Source organism: Dendropsophus ebraccatus, chromosome 1, assembly GCF_027789765.1.
Source record: "Dendropsophus ebraccatus isolate aDenEbr1 chromosome 1, aDenEbr1.pat, whole genome shotgun sequence".
Lineage (NCBI taxonomy): Eukaryota > Metazoa > Chordata > Amphibia > Anura > Hylidae > Dendropsophus > Dendropsophus ebraccatus.
Genome location: NC_091454.1, coordinates 171355546 through 171376141, shown reverse-complemented (window position 1 = coordinate 171376141; position 20596 = coordinate 171355546). Strand labels below are relative to the sequence as shown.

The 20596-nt window shown below is 42.3% G+C and overlaps 1 protein-coding gene across 2 annotated transcripts in view; it reads right to left on the bottom strand.

Moving 5' to 3' along the window:
* Positions 1-753: 753 nt before the first annotated feature.
* Positions 754-20596, bottom strand: part of TICRR (TOPBP1 interacting checkpoint and replication regulator) — a 43483-nt gene continuing 23640 nt past the window's right edge. The window contains exons 12-23 of one of the 2 annotated variants that reach the window (XM_069984705.1): positions 17448-17681; positions 17268-17355; positions 16880-16966; positions 16187-16268; positions 15189-15329; positions 13262-13352; positions 12689-12750; positions 5783-5914; positions 5567-5697; positions 2706-4824; positions 2508-2624; positions 754-1286 (exon numbers count right to left, since the gene is read on the bottom strand). In XM_069984705.1, coding sequence (XP_069840806.1) covers positions 1153-1286; positions 2508-2624; positions 2706-4824; positions 5567-5697; positions 5783-5914; positions 12689-12750; positions 13262-13352; positions 15189-15329; positions 16187-16268; positions 16880-16966; positions 17268-17355; positions 17448-17681 — 3418 coding nt within the window. In that variant the 3' untranslated portion in view covers positions 754-1152. The remainder of the gene's footprint in view (positions 1287-2507; positions 2625-2705; positions 4825-5566; positions 5698-5782; positions 5915-12688; positions 12751-13261; positions 13353-15188; positions 15330-16186; positions 16269-16879; positions 16967-17267; positions 17356-17447; positions 17682-20596) is intronic. The other variant, XM_069984712.1, reaches the window with a different exon arrangement.

Genomic DNA, 20596 nt, shown 5'->3' with positions numbered 1-20596 from the left:
ACATCGGGCAGATATTGGACATTGCGCATTGTTTTGACCCCTCTCGTCTACGGAAGTTATCAGCAGAGGTTAGCGGGAGGAGGTGGAGTGCCGGACAGCAGAGGAGGTAGGACCTGCCTTAGATGTGCAGTTTGAAACACACTCTGATGAGTCTCTCTGCGGGGGATGTGCAATAAACACATCCACAGATATGATTCTACCCCTCACACTTTCAATCCCTCTTTTTCTAAAGACTCTTTTCTGCTGTTATCTTTCCATAGCATTGGGATCACAAAGAATGGAGGTAATTTTTTTACCTTCACCCTCAGTGCAGTTTTTGTTACATTTTCTGTTTCATTATGTAAACTAACCGATTCTGTGCACTGGCAGTGGTACCACAGCACCGATGCAGTCACCCCACCTCATGAGTATTTATCCGACACACTGCAGTGATAAGCGGCTGGAGTAATGTCACTGCACTGTTAATGAGGTGGCAGCAGGTGGGTGGGTCTGTGCACTTAGGATGGAGGTCCTGCCCCCAGTGCACCGATCTATTTTACATATAAACACAGCCCTAGGCCATAGGCTGTATCCATGTTTTACAGGACTCCCTAGAGCTGCATCTAGTATACCACCAGTATTAAAATGCTGAAAGATTGGACTTGAGCATGCTCACGTTGTGCTCATCTCTAGTCTTCACTCATTATCCAAGGTTCAAGACAGCGTTCTTGAAATGATAGTTTATTGTTACAAAAGTACCTTATTAAAAGTATTTTCATCTCAAATATGATATATACAGATTTTTTTAACACTGCTTTATACAAAAAACACACGTCCAACAAAAAAACATTTACATTCACACATTTTTTTCAGACATTTACTTTTTTTTTTTTTATACTACAGAGGACATGAACATAAGTTAGAAGAAATAGAAACCTCTGCAAAAAGGAGGCTGCTATTCTCCATGCATTAGCGTTCACATACTTTTACTATGTAATTTTAAGTTACAGCATCATAACCTGGCCAAAAAAATTAGATTCTTTTCCGCAACTCCGACAACCTGAGCAATATGTCAGCACCACTGCATGTCCAGTGCCGGACCAATGTTTATCAACTTGTGAAAAGTTGTGCGGTAGTCCACCGATTTATGGTTAAATCTGGAAAATCACCATGTCATGTTATAAGCTTTTTCCGTGTATATGTTCTGCTTATTGTACGCTTAGCAGATCCTTGGCCAAAAGGGGATCCTTCCATGCTAACAGCCTGATGCGCTGACCTTTTTGGAGTGCTATTCTGGGATTCACCATCTGCAAAAATAAAAGCACAAAAAGTTACTGTAAGTAGAGAAGGTCTGAAGCGCCAAACCTAAATTATGAAAAGTGACAACATACTGAGGGCATTAGAAAATTGAACTGATTAAAATGTGGTTCTTTAATGTAAAGAGGTACTCTTCAGAGAAAAATATAATTTTTTTTAAACAAACACGTTCATGGCTTGTTAACAGAGCACTGATACTGTACTATAAGGCTAGCGCTCTACAGCAACAAGGTTTGATCCTCTGTATCATGAGTGAATGGGAAGATGTGTGCAGGCAAACAATGTCGGATATACACTGAAAATATGGCAGAGGCTTACACCCACCAGCTCGCTCTCTCTGGTATTGTCAATATTGTATTGACCTACAGAATAAAGTTATAACAACTGTTTTTGTCACTGTACAGGAAATGCCATAGAAAAAAAAAAAGTAAAAGTAAACAAAAGTAGCAAATAGTTTAACTCAACACATTACACAGTACCATAAAAAAATACAACAATACACAAAAGACAACACAAAAACACAGCTATACTGATGAAAAAAAAACAACAACATAGTGCAGTTTTTTTTTTTCGAAAACAGAAGCAGATGCTGTCACTTTCAAACAACAAAGCAGACCGATCTATGGTTTTGTGGGAAAAGTTCCAGGGTAACCAAGTCACTCGTAAATTTTTGCCCATTCTGGTGTGTTCTCTATTGGCAGGGGAGGTTTAAGCCTTGGCCAGAGAGCTCTGGTTGTCAATTAACTCACATAGAACAAAGAGGTCAGGCAGTGATTCTCTATCACGCCAACCCCTATATCCACTGACATCGTCTATCAGCAGTTGTTTAGGAGGGCCCCATACACTCTATGCAAACAGCCGTAAGCAGTTGTTATGGCCAACCAAAGTATAAGGTGTATGGGGACAGTAAGTAATTTTTAGTGGCCCTACTTAGTGACATGTGGCTATTTATGTTTAAGTGTGCCTACATAGAGCTGTCAGCCACCGAAGAGGACCACCAACAAGACTTATCCCAGAAGGTTCACACAAACCTTCTAGACTTAGCTCAGAGGTTTATATGAACAAATGACATGTTACCCTGGAACTTTTTATACAAAATACACACATACATACATACATTTATACACACACACACCCCAATACACAAAAAATATACATATAGCGCCTGCAGGTTTTCCAGAAAACATCTCAGTAAATGCCGAGGTGCTCACCTTGCATCTTTCTCTTAGATGGTGTTTTCCCCTTAAAGAGCATTGGAGAGTGTGTTAGAGCCAAAAGACCACTTGCAGACAAAGAATTTTTTACAGCTTTATTTGGTGGGGTGAAGCCTGGGGAACAAAGAAAGCAATGATTCAACGAATCTGAATGATTATGTAGACATTATGTAAACAGGAAAAGCTATGGGTTACCTGAAATAGTGAAGACTTCATCTTCGTAAAAACTTTGCTGTGAGGAGCTCATGTCCGATGACCGTGTGCTTGAAGAGACCACACATTCTTCTATATCTTCACAGGCACCACTTAATGTACAGGATCGCTTAGAACTAGGTTCATCTTTTGTGGGGGACAGGAAGTCAAAGGGTCGCTTTCTAGATTTAAAGGACATGGTACCGATTTCAGTTTTTCCTTTCCATTCTAAGACTGGTGACTGCTCAAGTAGCTTAGAAACCCCTTCTACTATGAGGTCTCCCAGGGGGGAGGCCTTATTTACGTCCTGTTCTAGACCCTCCTCTCCTGAAGGAGCACTACCTGAATACTCCTGATTCTTCTCTTGCCTAAGCACACAAGCAGATTTGACAGAAAATGCTTTTTTCTTACGGGGCCAATTGTTAATAACATCACTGCCATTTTTATCCTTGTACTTTGGTGATGGAGTCCAAGGACTTACAGCCTCAGTCTGCGATGGAGATGCGGTATTGGAGGAGCTTCTTTTTGGTGTGTAAGTCTGACAGATTAATGCCTGCAGTCCACTTTTGCCAGGCGTAGTATGGGAAGATCTAAGACAAGGAGAAGCACAAGCAGATTCTAACTTCATAGCATGCTTATTACACCATGTCTCCCCAAAAGGGCTTTCATTTCCCTTTTTACTTGAAGGCCCATTGGGTGTTCTTGGTAAAGTACCCATATCAATTGTAGAACTGGAGTCGGTTCTTTTGAAACGGAGTTTGGGTAATCCAGACGCCTGCATTTCAAGTTCAACTTCATAAACTGGAGGAGGGTTGGGTTTTCTTTGACTCTTTGGAGTTGAGAATTTTGCAGGAATCTGTGGTGTTCCAAGACGTGCCGCAGCTTCTCTCTGTCTTCTGTCCACAGTGCATCGTAATCCATACGGTGAGGTGCAAACTGCCTCCCCTCCACCCTTCGGTGTGGTTGGCAGGTGGTTCAATAGACTTACATCTGAAGACTTTCGCTTAAATAAAACCTTCATTTTCAAATCACAACTTTCTGCAGGCACAACCTTGGCTTCAGTTATGTCAATACTTTCATCAGTTTGAGAAGTGTTCACAAAAGACTCGGTACCCTCAGAGCTCTCCAAAGAGGACATATCTAACCGTTCACAATAGACAATAGGGTTGAGTTTGGTATCAGGTGACAGAACCTTGTATACAGAAGAGCTTCTGACAAGTGGAGACAAGACTTTAGCAACGTCACAGGCTTCCTGCAAACCAGATGTAGAGGGGGAACATAGTTTCAAGGGACTGCTATCTGTTTCCTTAAGGGGTTTGCTGTCCATTGACTGAACAGGGAATTCACAAGTATCTGTCTCTCCTTGAGCACAGCTTGGTTTAACATCTTTAAGGATGGATTTTCTAGGTGTTTTTAGAATCGGTTCACAAGGGGTCATAGACAAAATGTCTAACTTAGATGTCTTAGACTGTGATTGGGAACAGTCTGCAGTTTTTCTAGGGGTGAAAAAAGTAACCTTTTCAGGAGTACATTCTACTGTAAACGGTAATGCAGCAGCGGCATTGTTAGCACGTTTCTTTGGTGTTGGCGTTTCACATACTTTCTGCGGTGTTTGCAGCAAGCACCTTGTTGGTGTAACACACTGTGTGTTTGAACCCAGTAATCTAGGAGATTTCCTGGGTGTGCAAGAAAGGGGTGTCAGCTTTGCAGGTGTGTTGGTTCTTGAACTCTTCTGAGGAGTTTTCTGTGGACTTTTGAAAATGTGATCCTTTTGGGGTGTAAAAGGTTGCCCTATAGTTTTTAAAGGCGAAAGTAGGCGCAACCCTAGTGAGCCACTATTGCTAGGTGTTGTCTGAGCCAAACGCTCGCTTCTTCTTTCAGTGGATTTAGAGGGAGTCTTTTCCTGCATTTCAGCTGGCGAGAACAGCCTTCCCAAATTTTTAGCAGCACTTTTCTTCTCCACTGGAGTCTTGGAAAGAGTCTTTATTGGCTTAGGTGCACACACTGGGGTGTGCGGTGTACGAGGAGATCTTCGTAGCAATTGTATTTGAGCTGGTTGTTCAGAACATGAAATGGATTTCTGCATTTTCTTTGGAGTAAATTTCTGAGATTTTTCCAATGCCTAAAATGAAATAAATAAATAAAAAGTAAATACTAGACTGCTTTAAAACAGACCTGACAGCAGGAAACCAGGGGTGGAAATAAGCCTATGGTTAGATAGGGTTCCTTATATTGATCCAGTGGTAAGGGTTTTTTACTTACATGTAAAGGAGGCAGAAAAGCCCAGGGGGCGTTACTCAGCAGGGCAAGAGCCCAGTTAAGTTGAGCCCATGCCCTCTTGTACACCTCCTCTGTACCAGCTTCCACCTACCCCATTTGACAGTCATTAGATAAATAGATTATGGGCTAGACTTACATGGGCTTCTACAGTGCTGGAGAACGCCCTCTTGTCATTTGAGCTTTATTTACATAATAATTATAGCAACTATGGAGGGTAAAAAATGGAATCCTAATGACAAGCCTTATCTAGTCATGGGCTTATTCAAAACCCTACTTTCCTGCTTTAAAGGGGTATTTTCATGATAAACTGAAACTATCACTTTCTAATGGCTGGGGGTCCAACTACTAGGCCACTCTCTGATCTTGAAAATGAATACAAAGCAATCACAGTTCTGCTTCCCCCTTAATGTTCTTTACACAAAGACACCTCGCCGGCTTAGAAGGGGTTGAAGCACAGGTTTGTGTCCCAGAGGCAGGGCCACTAATAATGATAAAGGGGTGACATAGTCTAGACTTTGTTTATATGTTTGTAAACTTTCATAAAACATTAGTAAAAAGTAGTAATTAAACTCAAAACACACTACCTCATTGCTACCAGGATCTATTTCAGCCAACAGTTTTCTTCTTGCTCGCCGTGTTGTAGGACTAGTCAGTCCCAAAACTTCACCAAACAGCAGACGTTTAGGTGTTTTAACCTCAGGCTGAGTGGCACTGCCTAAAAATGAAATGTTGCATCCATGAACTTAAGAGTGTTTTTCAAAGGCATCCCCAAACCAGCCCAAAGCACACGCTGTACTGACCTCCACTAAGTGTCTGCTGAGTGGCAGAGTTAACTCTCTCCAGATTACGGGATTTGGGTTGTGATGCATAGAAAGAAGAGTTTCTTTTGTTTTCCAGCTGCCTAATGCGAGGGCTTCTCCGTAAATCAAGCTCTGAAGAAAGTAAAAACCGTGAAACTTACTTTGTCTTTCTATTTATTTATTTTTCATTAATTTGTCCAATTACCTGTATGGTAACTAGCACAATGCAAGAGTCAAAAAAAGAACTACATCAAAGCTTAATAGATTTTTATTACTGCATCTCCAGAGTGTTGCCAGAGGAACAAGAGATTTTAGTTTATGGATGTGTAGACTTTTATAAGGAAGTTATATGAACGAGGGGGTGCATGGTGGGCCCAGCTCATCTTGGAATGAGGTGCAACAGCAACAAGCCCAACAGATACATACATACAGTACAAGTAACAAAATGCAGATAAATGCACTCTCATATTATAGCAATTTTGAAAAAACAAGAATTACTAACCGGTAATGTCTTTTCTTTGAGCCCATGACGGCACCCCTGGAGAGGACCACCTCCTACTCCCATTGGACAGGAAACAGAACACTGGACCTTAAAAGAATCGCCTCCTCTAACCAACACCAGTTCTTTGCAAGGATCCTAGGAGCGAATCTTTTTAACAAACACAACATAGCATACCATCTGTGTCACATAATATCTGCATATATCCATATGTATATATCTACATATATACACACACACACACACACACACACTTTTTTTTTTTTTTTTTTTTTAAATAAAGTATATACATTCAAACATACATTAACTCCGTCAAGGTATGTCATATCTTTTTTCAAGGGCGGGTATTAGGCGGGGTGCCGTCATGGGCTCAAAGAAAAGACATTACCGGTTAGTAATTCTTGTTTTCTCTTCTTGCCCTATGACGGCACCCCTGGAGATTAGATTAGGAATTTCTTCCCCCGCCTAGGGAGGGACTACTGCGTGAAGCACTCTTCTACCAAACATCAAGTCCTCTGTTGAGGACAGTTGTAGCCTATAATGTCTAAAGAAGGTGTGTGGAGTGCTCCAAGTAGCAGTTCTACAGATCTGTTCTAGTGTGACAGATGCCCTCTCTGTCCAGGAAGTGGCTACTGCTCTGGTGGAGTGTGCCCCAAACCCTACGGGGATATCCCTCCCACTGGATCTATAGCATTCCCCAATAGCCTGTTTCACCCATCTGGCGATGGTCTGTGAGGTAGCTGCCTTACCCCTGTTCTTCCCCTGGAAGGATATTAAGAGATTATCAGTCTGTCTCCAATCTCTAGTGACCTCCAGATAGTGTAACAGAATACGTCTAACGTCCAATGTATGAAAGGCTGCTTCTCTGTCGTTAGATGGATTACTACAGAATGAGGGAAGAACTACCTCCTGGGACCTGTGGAAATTGGACACCACCTTGGGGAGAAAGGCGGGGTCAGGAGATAAGATAATTCTGTCGTCCCTAATTGTCATGTATGGAGGGATGATGGAGAAGGCTCTGATCTCGCTAACCCTTCGGGCTGATGTGATAGCGAGCAAGAAGGCAAGTTTCCAGGATAGCAGCTTAATAGGTAACTCTAACATTGGCTCAAATGGAGAAACGGTCAGTCCTGATAGAACTATATTTAAGTCCCATGGAGGGAGTCTGGATTTTATACTGGGAGCCAGTCTAGCAGCAGCTTTTGTGAACCTTTTGACCCATGGATGTTCAGCCAGTCTGAAATCAAATAGAGCACTAAGGGCTGATATTTGAACCTTTATAGTGCTTGGTCTCAAGTTCTTGTTAAGACCCTCCTGAAGAAAGTCCAGAATTAGTGGAATATTAGGAGGAGCAATCACATTGATTGGCTGATTCACGTATCTGCAAAAGGCCTTCCAAGTTCTCAGGTAGATTGCTGATGTAACCCTCTTTCGGCTGGCCAAGAGTGTGGATATCACTTGAGGGGATAGCCCTCTGTCAATCAAAAGTTGCCTTTCACACGCCAGGCTGTCAAGTGAAGGTTCTGCGCTGTCGGGTGAAGCACTGGTCCCTGGTGAAGGAGATCCCGTCTCTCTGGAAGCACCCAGGGGTCTGCTATCGATAATCTCCTCAACCAGGCGAACCACACCCTTCTGGGCCAGAAGGGTGCAACTAGAATGACATCTGCTTTGTCTTGCCTGATCTTGCGTATTACCCGAGAGAGAAGCCTGATTGGTGGAAAGGCGTAAAGGAGATTGCTTCCCCAGTTCTGTGCTAGTGCATCTATGGCCGTGGGGTTGTCCTTCTGAGATAGGGAATAAAACTCTCTTACTTTTCTGTTTGTCCTTGTGGCAAATAAGTCTGTCTTTGGGGTCCCCCAGAGTCTGCAGATTTGATAAAAAACCTCCTGGGATAGCTCCCATTCTCCCTGTCTTAGTTTGTTCCGGCTGAGGAAATCCGCTGTTACATTGTCCGATCCTTTCAGGTGTAGTGCTGTCAGAGAGAGAAAATGAGGTTCTGCTAACCTGAAGATATGGTGCGTGATCCTCATCAGGTCGGTTGACCTGGTTCCACCTTGATGATTTAGGTAGGCTACTGCTGCCGCATTGTCTGACAGTACCCTTACGTTTTTCCCCTGAAGTTCTGGTAGTGCCTGTATTAAAGAGAGAAAAACGGCTCTTAACTCTCGTACATTCTGGGATTCTCTGGCTTTTTCCGGGCTCCATTTTCCTTGTAGAAGAAGAGGTCCCGTATGAGCCCCCCATCCAGAAGGACTGGCATCTGTTGTAATGGTCTTTACTTCTGTAATAGTCCATGGAAGACCCTTGTCTAGATGTTCCCGTTGCTCCCACCAGGACAGGGATCTTAAGGTCTGCGGAGACAGAAGAAGAGGGAAATCTAGGGAATCAGTTACACCATCCCATTCCGACAGAATCTGATATTGGAGCCTTCTGGTGTGATATTGTGCCCACGGTACTGCCTGGATACAAGAGGTTAAAAGCCCTAACAGTGACATGGCTGACCTCATAGTAGTAAGGGGGTTATCAGAGAGTTGTCTAATTCTCGTCTGTACCTGTAAGATCTTATTCTCTGGGAGAAAGGATTTCTGAACCCTGGAGTCTAGGTAGATACCTAAGAATTTACACCGCTGGCTAGGTGTTTTGTTGGATTTCTCCTCATTGACTTCCCATCCTAGAGAGAAAAAAACTGACTCTATGAATTTAATATCTGTCTCCAGAGCTATCTGAGAATTGTTTATAATGAGAAAGTCATCAAGGTAGGGGATAATAATGATATTTCTTTCCCTGACATGCGCCATGACCTCTGCCATAACCTTGGTGAATGCTCTGGGAGCCTGGGAGATACCAAATGGCATGGCTGTGAACTGGAAATGTGAAACCTCTGAGCCCATATTTACTGCCACTCTCAGAAATCTGTAATGGTCAGGATGCATAGGAATATGGTAATAAGCATCTCTGAGATCGATGGTGGCCATAAAGCAGTTTTCCGAGAGATTCAGAATGGCTGAGGATATTGACTCCATTCTGAACCTCTCGTAAGTAAGGACTCTGTTCAGTGGCTTGAGATTAATTATCGTTCTATATGAACCATTGGGCTTTTTCACAAGAAACAAAGTGGAGTAGAACCCCACTCCCCTTTGCTCCCTGGGAACTGGAACAAGTACTCTTTTACTTAAAAGGGAATGAATCTCAGCTAGAAGAGCCGTGTGTTTGTCAGGGTCTGATGATAGGTCAGTACTACAAATCTTACCCCTGGGGAGGATGAAAAGGAGATTTTAAGGCCAAATTTTATTGTATCCAACACAAAAGTGCTACCAGAAATTGTACACCACTGCGAAAAATAACAAGCTAAACGCCCTCCCACAGGGACCTCATGTCATTGAGGGGCCTTCTTGTCAGAAGAGGGAAAGAGAAAACCCTTATTCTTCTTCTGAGGTCGCCAATCCTTTCTACTACTGACATTTCCACCCCTAGGTCTCCTACCTCTTCCCCTGAATGGTCTACTGGTCTGTTGGGGTATAAGGGGAAATCCCTTCTTTCTGTCAGAGGCTTTCTCTAGGATAGATTCCAGGGCTGACCCGAATAGAAGCTTCCCTTCACATGGGACTCCACATAACTTGGCCTTTGATGTGGTATCACCTTTCCACTCTTTTACCCATATAGATCTTCGGGCTGAGTTTGAAAGGGCCGCTGATCGTGCTGACAATTTTAAGGCATCTGCCGATGCTTCTGCAATAAATGACACTGCATTGTCAATTGTAGTAAATGCCTGGTTAAACTCCTGGCTTGGATTACTTTCCTTGACTTTATCTTTAAGTTCAGTCATCCACATTTTCAGTGATCTGGCCACTGAAGTAGTCGCAATCAAAGGCTTGAATGCGGATGTAGAGGCCTCCCAAGACTTTTTTAAGTAGATGTCGGCTCTCTTATCTAGAGGGTCTTTAAGCACTGCTGTGTCCTCAAAGGGTAGTGTGTTCTTTTTTGAGATCTTCGCCACTGGATGATCTATCTTGGGAGCCCCTTCCCAGGATTCACAGTCTTCCTGACTGAAAGGATATTTCCTTTTGTACTAAAAATAAGAAAAGGTTTAGAATCAATATAAGTGTTATACTACACAGTATACCTCCAAGATGGATGGATGTAACACCAGACTTACGGCCCGAGGGATAAAGAACTTCCGATCTGGATTGGCCCACTCGTGACAAATAAGAGTCTTAATACTCTGGTGTACTGGAAACACTAGTCTCTTCTTTGGAGCTAACCCCTCAAACATTATGTCCTGTACGGATCTTGGTTGAGGAGTATCGGCTATCTCCATGGTTAATCTGACATTCTTAATAAGAGAGTCTATGGATTCAATCGGCAACAGGGACCCCGCCGATTCTTCCCCTGAGGCCTCCTCTGGTTCAGAGACTAGTTCGCCCTGATAGTCCACCCCAACTGATAGATCCTGATCTTCCTCATTTATTGGAGAAGGATCCATCTGCTGACTCGGTCCCGCAACCACAAGTGGCTGAGAGTCAGGAGGGGGGTTTACGCTGACTTCAGGCGTCTCAGAGGAAGTAGAGCGAGAGGGTTAAGGAGGCCTGCAGAAATACAACAATAAGCACCTTGGTAGGGGGAGTCTAAAGCGAAATTAAATAATGTAACAAGATACTTCTACCTACCCTGATTTCTCGCCTAACCATGTCTCTGATGTTTCTAATGAAGGATGGTCCTTGATCTTCTAATACTCGGTTCATGCACCCCCCACACAAGGTCTTATTGTATGAACTACTAAGCCTCTTTCTGCAGACCGGACACTCTTTAATCTTAGTACGCTCCTTTTTAGAGGATCCCTCCTAAATATAAACCATAACATCCTGATAAGATAGTGTACTTAATATGTATATGGGGAGAACCCCTCTTACCACACCATACCGCTGGATTATCTGTAGCAGAGGTCTGGGATTGTTCAGCGCCTTGGGACTCCATCTGACCCAGGATTGGCCTTAGGTCCCCACAGCTGGCACAGCAAAAGCACAGCAACCGACTTTCTAGCAGCAGGCTCCTTATGCAGGTGCAAGGCACTCTGAGCTCTCTGCTGTTTCTTTAAATATGGCGCCAAACGCACCTAGGGCCGGCTGACCCCGCCTCCGCCGCGGCGCTGATGCGGCACACCCTCCCGCCGTCCTCCCCGGCAAGCCGTGGCCTGGGCCTATTGATCAAGGCCTATAGGGACATCCCCCCTCCGGAAGCCCGTCCGGCGTCATCACGGTTTCCGGGAGCGCGCCGCGACACGTGGGGACGCTGCGTCAGACGTCGTTACGTCATTGCGTCACCCTGTTCGCGTGTGCGCATCCCTGCCACCGCTACTCGCTAGGAAGGACGCCAGAGGGGCCGGGAGACGCGCGGGGCCCGATCAAGTGGAGGTACTGGACGGGCCTCAGTCTTTAGGTACGGACGCCTCGGGAGCCGGTAAGCCTTTCTGCCGGAGATCCCCAGCCCTATGAAGGTCCTCCTGGAGGAGACATCCTCCATGTCCTGCTCCCATGGGACAGGAAACAGTAACTGGTGTTGGTGAGAGGAGGCGATTCTTTTAAGGTCCAGTGTTCTGTTTCCTGTCCAATGGGAGTAGGAGGTGGTCCTCTCCAGGGGTGCCGTCATAGGGCGAGAAGAGAAAAATATATATTTTTTTTATTACCAAAAGCAGAACAACAAACATTAAAATAAAGATAATGTCTAGTCCTAACAGACCCAGGTGTTTCCCCACAATTTGTGGGATCACACACACCAGTATCATAACCTAACCTGGTGTATGCACACCTAAACTTCAAGCGTTTTACGCTTTCCCCATAGCTATGTCTTACTCAGGAGTAAATAAATATTTATTGCTGAAAAAGCTTTGGGAACGTAGCGGAACACATGGGGTTTAAGTAAGGTGGGTTTGCTCATCAATGGCTGAATATAGGTTGCTAGGATAAACTGGCATATAATGTCTAGTTATCTTTGAAATGTAGATATTCTAGAGCAGGGATGGGGAACCTTTGGCTTTAGCTTTGGCTGTCCAGGCATGATGGGAATTGTAGTTTTAAAACAGCTGGAGGGCCTGAGTTTGACACGTCTGTTCTAGAGAAATTATTTGCGTTTATCCTTTATGATGCTTATTTGTGTGTGATCCTGGAGATTGTGGCGATACACCTGGGTCTGTTAGGACTATACATTAGGTCCTATTTTAAAGGTTTTTAAATATTTGTTGATGTTGTGATTTTGGTAATAAAGAATATATATTTTTTATGATTGCTATAATATGTGTGCGCATTTATCTGCTTTTTTACATCACTTGTACAGTAGTAGACTTCTATTAAGGGCATGTTAGATTAACTAACTTTTAAATCACTTTAGTGCTAACAGAAAAAAGCAGGTACCTCTTAAAACCTTTTCTGGAGATTCTTCAACAACACTGACATTCGACATAGATTCACTTTGTCTAAAAAAAAAAAATGATAATGAGTTTACAAACATAATGTGTAGAAGTAGTAAAGGATAAACTTGATTGTATGTTGGATTGTAACGTAGAAATTTAAAGAAGCAGACCGTGATAGCTCAAAACTGCAGACAGGTCATACAGCTGTCAGGGATGGGAGTCTATACATACCCAATGTCTGTCATGCAGCTTACATGACCTAGATAAGTGTGGTTACAGGTCCAGTGTCCCCTCTCGGCTATAACTGATAGCTCGAGGATCCCAACTAGGAGATCGCTCTTACTATCAGTCATAACTGAGAAGACACCTAAGGTGATCCCTCTCCTGGAATCTGCTGTGGCTTGGACCTTGAATGTTTGTTTACCTTGGTCACAGAAGCTGCAAATAACCAAAACAACAGTTATGTAAAGACTCCTATCCCCGAATGCTGTATGACCCGTCATGAGAAGTAAAAATAAGGGGAGGGGAAGGAAAAGAAAAACACACAAAACCACCTATTATGCAAAACACTCACCGGCCTTTAATCTGCCTGTAAAGCAGTCTGTTTGCCATTTGTTTGTGCGCTGGTGTTTCAGTCACTTTCTTTGTCAGTAGCTTATAATGATCTAATCAAAGTAAAAGAAACAGACAAAATAAGTTATGCAAATCTATGACTATCGTTGGGGCAACAAAAAAAAAAAACAAAACAGAATCATCTTAACTGGTGAATATGTACATGCGCAGAAGTCAGTTCACATACGTGCAAAAGTGAAATGAAAGTTGTAAATTAAGCTGTTCTAGATCCCTCCTACAATGAATGCCAACATTGCCTTGCAGACCCCCTGCAACTTATGGGGTCCATTGGTGTTTCACTGTGGTGTCCAACAATTTGACATTAAAGGAGAAGTCCGGCGAAAATTATTTTTTTATATGTTATTACTGATGGAAAGTTATACAATTTTCTAATGTACATTAATTATGGGAAATGCTCCTATACTGCTATTTCCCTTAATTTAGTGTATCAGGAAGTGTTAGAATTCTCTCAGAAGCAGTGACGTCACGACGAAAGGTGTAATTCCTATGCAGTGTCCAGCAGGGGGCGCACTATATATAGAAGTCAATGAGTACCATTGACTTCTATATATAGTGCGCCGCTGCTGGACACTCCATTAGAATTACAATGGATGTGTATGTAATGTAATATGCAGTGTTTTTGATTGAATACATTTATGAAATACTTTGGGGAGCAAGTGTCCTTGCTCCCCAAAGTATTCCATAAATGTAAGCAATCAGTACATCACAGTACCGAACGCCCGCCGCTGCCGCCGCTGTGGACTACTCTCAACTACTACTCTCCCCACCTGCTCATAGCATGTGCAGGTGATGGGAGAGTAGTAGCCGGGTTATATGGCTGAGATCGCCGCCGCGATGCCGTGCAGGGGGAGCCGCTCATCACTGCAGCTATCATCCCCCTCCTGCTGCTTCCTTACTCTATGTGATAGCTGACTTCCTTCCCGGCCGCCGGCACGTGTGAACGGAGAGCGGCGGCCCGGCAGGAAGTCAGCTATCACATAGAGTAAGGAAGCAGCAGGAGGGGGATGATAGCTGCAGTGATGAGCGGCTCCCCCTGCGTGGCATTGCGGCGGCGATCTCAGCCATATAACCCGGCTACTACTCTTCCATCACCTGCACATGCTATGAGCAGGTGGGGAGAGTAGTAGTTGAGAGTAGTCCACAGCGGCGGGCGTTCGGTACTGTGATGTACTGATTGCTTACATTTATGGAATACTTTGGGGAGCAAGGACACTTGCTCCCCAAAGTATTTCATAAATGTATTCAATCAAAAACACTGCATATTACATTACATACACATCCATTGTAATTCCAATGGAGTGTCCAGCAGGGGCGCACTATATATATATATAAAAGTCAATGGTACTCATTGACTTCTATATATATTGCCCCCCTTGCTGGACACTCCATAGGAAATACACCTTTCGTCGTGACGTCACTGCTTCTGAGAGAATTCTAACACTTCCTGGTACACTAAATTAAGGGAAATAGCAGTATAGGAGCATTTCCCATAATTAATGTACATTAGAAAATTGTATAACTTTCCATCAGTAATAACATATAAAAAAATAATTTTCTCCGGACTTCTCCTTTAAGAACAGTGCTGCATGATTCTTGCCATGAAATGTGATCGAACTGACATAAAACTAGACCAACATTGATAAGTGGATGAATTATGATTCCATCATATTACTCCCTTCCTCCTCCAGCACTTGGGACAAGTGTCCCGATTCTAAAACAAAACAGATGGCCTTACCAGGGTTTTTCAGGATTTTTGTAATTTTTGTGGCATATCCCCAGTATAGGCTATCAATAAAAATTTTACAGATGAACGAGCTGTGAATTTGGAAGTGAAAAAAATACAGCACAAAAAGTTTGTAACAAGTCACCTTTAGTGCCATCGTGACTCTTGCTACGCTTATGCTTCAGGCCCTCCACTGCTGATACAGATTGGCTTCGTGGCATCTTACTGCCCCTTCTTGTAGGCGAACGATTCTCTTGGACAAACAGATTTCTTCTTACTTTTGTAGCTGAAATAGAAAAAAAAAAAGTCTCAAAATTCTTGTACTAATAGAGTACATGATGCTAACTTAAGGGGGTTCTTAGACCCATAAAACTGACAGCATCTAAATCCTTAAAGCCTGGTCCACAACATCTCCCCACAAACCTACAAAAAAAATTCCTCTAACAGTGGGACAGCATGTCGGACACTGACACTAGTCACCAGCATGACAACAAATGGGGTAGAGTTTATCCTATTGAACAGAAATATTGAAGAGGTTCTTCAGAGGAAGGGAAAAAATAAAATCTTAAAAGGGGTTTTCAGTTTTTCCTGTGGATAGCGGATAAGTATGAATTTGCGGGGGATCTGAACTCCCTGTCCTAACTCCTTTGTTATGAATGGAGCTGTGGGTTGGGGCGTGACCCGCAGATTCATTCATTCTCTATGGATCCACTGGAGAGACTAGTATGCAGCACTCAGCTCTTTCCAGCGGCTCGATAGAGAATGAATGGAGCTGCAGGTCAAGCTTTAACCCACAGCTCCATTCATAACAAATGAGCCAGAGTGCCGATTTAGAGATTCCTGTGGGGGGCACAAAGGTTGGAACCCCAAAGATCTCATACGTGTCCCCAATCTTTCTAGTGCTTATGTGTCCCAGAGATACATAGTATAATGCTTTCCAGACAGGATCTGTGCTCTGCTGCCACCCCTATACATGTCGTGAACTGTCCAGAACAGGAGTTCTTGTTTTAAAAAAAGTATCGTAATTTACAAATCTAAATAAAGGTTACACATTAAAGATAGACATCCATATACTACTGTCCCTAGCAAAATGAACAATGATAGGAAACTTTAGGGGATAAATAGTAAAGCATGACTACTTACTTTCACCATCTTTCTGGGCCTGTGCTGGTAAAGGCATCTTTAATTTCTCCACCATTACAACAAGATTAGAGCTTGAGCTCTCCTAAAATTTTAAAATATACACAAATACTTTCAGAAACCAACTTTACAGAACCAACACCTTACTTTGTGGACAACTTCAACTCATCAGGTTTCATCATTTTTTTTTATACTTAAAAGGTAATCGGTAAGGTCTCATGGTCTCTCACACTGACCAAAGCACCTTACGGAAGCAGAGTGTGGCAATTTGTTGCTGTCCTCGACTTAGACTTGCACTCATCAGGGACAAATCTCCATTTAAAATGAGCTAGGGCAAAACAAAATGTGTAGTGACTTGAGAATATGAATAATCCACAGGGACGTTAAACAAATTTTTTTTTTTTTTTAAAGGGGTGTTCTGGAAAATGTAGTTTCTATGTAACTGTGTGTAGGGTGTAATTAAAGGGGACCTGTAAGCCAGGGGACTGCTGCAAAACCCACATTACCCCAGGATAAAGCGTTGGTAACTTACCCCCTCCTATCAGTGACGCTCGGGATGTCGGTCCTATTGCCAAGAAATCCGTCGCGTCACCGCCAGGAGAGTGTAAGTATCCAACGCTTTATCAAGGGGTGGGTTGGGTTTTGCAGTAATCCCCTGGCTGACCGGTTCCCTTTAAAAAACAACATTATACATACTGTCCATTTTTCACCCGCCATGCTGACAATTTCCATGTTAATCCCCCTCCAAACTGCACCACCTTCCCAGCCAATCAAGGTGAGGGTCTGAAATAGCAAGCACAGCAGGGGTTTAACTGCGCCCTGAGCACAAATAGAGAAATGACTTCTCTAGAATAGCCTTTTAAGTATGGAACAACAGGACAAGATTTACTCTTAAAATAGGCCAGTCGCTCCATATAATGCTTATTTTGTGAGGTGTTTTATACCAGTAGAGCATGAAGCAACAAGAATAGCAGGAATAAGACCATCACATAGGAAGCGTCAGCTTTGGCCAGTTTGCCTTTACCAGCAGCATAGCACACACAAAACATAATTCCTAAAAGAAATTAGGTCTGCAAGTCCTTACCCTGTTAAGTGGTTTCTTTGGAAGTTCAATCTGCTTCATACTCTGTGAAGACTCTGCAATACTTCTGTGTCTCGTCATAGTGCTTGTTCTTTGGAATTAAACGTGACAAAATATCGTCCGTGTTTTATTACAGAATTTGTTAATATATCTGAAGTCATACTGCCTTGTATAGAAGCCTACCTCCTTTTCTTGGCGGATCTAGTTCGAAGCTCTTCAAGCTGATCTTCTTCATTTACTGCTTTAGGCACACTGGGCACCCTTAATATAGATGGCTGAGAGCACATGGGAGTATGCCCATCTTGTATAAATGAATCATCTCCATCTGCAGGTAGAACCAATTTCAACTCTTCAGGAATCTGTGTCCCGAGACTAAAATATATGTCTGCCAAGATTTTGGGTACGCTTCCTTTGTACCTAGATGTATTAAACAAATAAGGTATCATGCACTGGACTAGCAGTAAGTACATTGGAATTTAGATTACTTGGGCATTACAATTTATGCCCACCACTGGACACAAGGTCAGAAACTGTAAATACATTGCATTATTTATCCAGTCTATAGCCTCATTTATTATATATATATATATATATATATATATATATATATATATATATATATATATATATATATATATATATATATATATGCAGTCTTCACGCTAGAAATCTCCAAGCATTGTTTACTAGCTCAAAGTCTGCATACAACTTGTTCTGGTAACCTGCATTCTGGGTAGTTTAGCCATCAGTGCAGACATAGTAATCCCATGATCTGTCTTTAGGAGCCTAGCCTTAAATGGGTCTAATAAGTGTTTTATCTGTTTTCAACAATAACCAGAATAATTACAAATGCGGCTCTACATCACCATGCAGAAAAGATGACAATAATAATACAGTGGTACTTTGGTTTAAGAGTAACTTGGATTGAGAGCATTTTGCAAGAAGAGCTTACAGTTTTTCAAAATTGTAACTTGTTTTAAGAGCATTGCTTTGGTTTAAGAGCTCCCTGTACTGGGTGGGAGGGGGAGTGACATGGTCTGCATAGCGGGGTCTACAGCCCTGTACTCTGACCCAGGAAATCTCCCTCACCTTCCATATCATAGCAGATCTGTCAGCGCTTGTGTTTCCTATCCTCTCCATTCCTACTATAATGTGCCTGCACTTACACTCAGCTATACACACTGCTGCTATAATTTGCCTGCACTCACACTCAGCCATTCACACTACTGTATAGAAAAGTTTGTCACTGTCCTCCTGCACAGCTTTGTTATTCTCCCTTCCTGATTGGCCCATGCTGAACACATGCCACTAATAATAAAAATATTATATTATTTGTATAGCACCAACAGATTCCACCGCACTTTTTTTATACATACAGTACAGAGGTTACATAATACACAGTTAAAAAATTTGAATAAAAATAAAAGAAAATAAAAATACAAAGTGTAAACGAGACCTGCTCGTTGGAGCTTACAGACTACAACTTGGGTCAACACCAGGCACAAGTGCCAGTAACAACGCAACATCTGATTGCAAGTAAAACGTCAGATATAACTGAGTATTGGGTACGAGTCTGAGGTCTTTGGGTAGGGCGTTCCAGAGAACTTCCCCATTGCTGTCATGTGACCACACAGACCTTTGACAGCAGCCTTGCTTCTGTATTCAAGCCTGCTGTACTACGCTACTGCATTATGATGATCTGCACCTCCATTCTGTATCTACAAACTGCTGCTGTTTTTTCAGGTTTATGCCCTTACTATAGACCGCATGCTGACTGCTATACTGTACAGTAACTTATAATATGACACGTTTAGCTGTTTTTCATTGTTTGTTTCATCTATTCTACATGTTATTCAGAATAAAAAAATCATTATTTTTGGGGTGTGGAACCAATTTTCTGCATTTCAATGATTTCTTATGGGAACATTTGCTTTGGTTTAAGAGTGTATTTGGATTACAAGCACGGTCCTGGAATGGATTATGCTCGTAATCCAAGGCACCACTGTATTTGGAAAAAAAACTTGAATTTGCGTGCATCCGTTTTGATCTGTTTTTCCACAAAAAAAAAAAAAAAAAAAATTATATATATATATATATATATATATATATATATATATATATATATATATATATATATATATGTATATATATATATATACATATATACATATACACACATATATACACACACACACACACACAATTAATTCAGAATGAATGCAGCACTCGTGTAGCGATGAATGTGGTGCCAGGCGGTATATACCAGCGACCACCCGGTATAGGTAATAGAAATCAGAAGAATACCGCAGCGCTCATGGGATAGAATTCAACACAACGTGTTTATTTCCCCAAACCGCAACGTTTCGCTCTCCACACTGAGAGCTTTTTCTTGAAAAAGCTCTGTGTGGAGAGCGAAACGTCGCGGTTTGGGGAAATAAACACGTTGTGTTGAATTCTATCCCATGAGTGCTGCGGTATTCTCCTGATTTACACACACAAATACATATATGTGTGTGTGTGTGTGTGTGTGTGTGTGTGTGTGTGTGTATGTATATATATATATATATATATACATACATACATATACATACACACACAGATACATAAATACATGTATACATACACACACACACATATATATACATACATGTATATATATATATATTAGAGCTGGGCGATATGGCCAAAAAATAAAATCTCGATTTTTTAAAAATTTTGGACGATTCTCGATTTAAATCTCGATTTTTTTTTTCCTTTTTGCTAAATAAACAGAATAGTTTTGTCCTTGCAGCATCAGATACTATTTTAATGACATTTGAGACAACTGTATTGCTTCTCACTGTAACAGTGCTCCCCTGTTGTAGACAAGCCCCCTGTGTGCCATTCTGGGCCCCCATATAGTATAGGAGTTCTTCTTTGTGTGTTTAGTAGTGGAGGTATAGTGGATAAGGGGTGTAGTAGTAGTAGTACAGGTAAAGATGAGGGGTGTAGTAGTACAGGTACAGATGAGGGATGTAGTAGTAGTACAGGTACAGATGAGGGGTGTAGTAGTAGTACAGGTACAGATGAGGGGTGTAGTAGTAGTACAGGTACAGATGAGGGGTGTAGTAGTAGTACAGGTACAGATGAGGGGTGTAGTAGTAGTACAGGTACAGATGAGGGGTGTAGTAGTAGTACAGGTACAGATGAGGGGTGTAGTAGTAGTACAGGTATAGATGAGGGGGTGTAGTACTAGTACAGGTATAGATGAGGGGTGTAGTAGTAGTACAGGTATAGATGAGGAGTGTAGTAGTAGTAGTACAGGTACAGATGAGGGGTGTAGTAGTACAGGT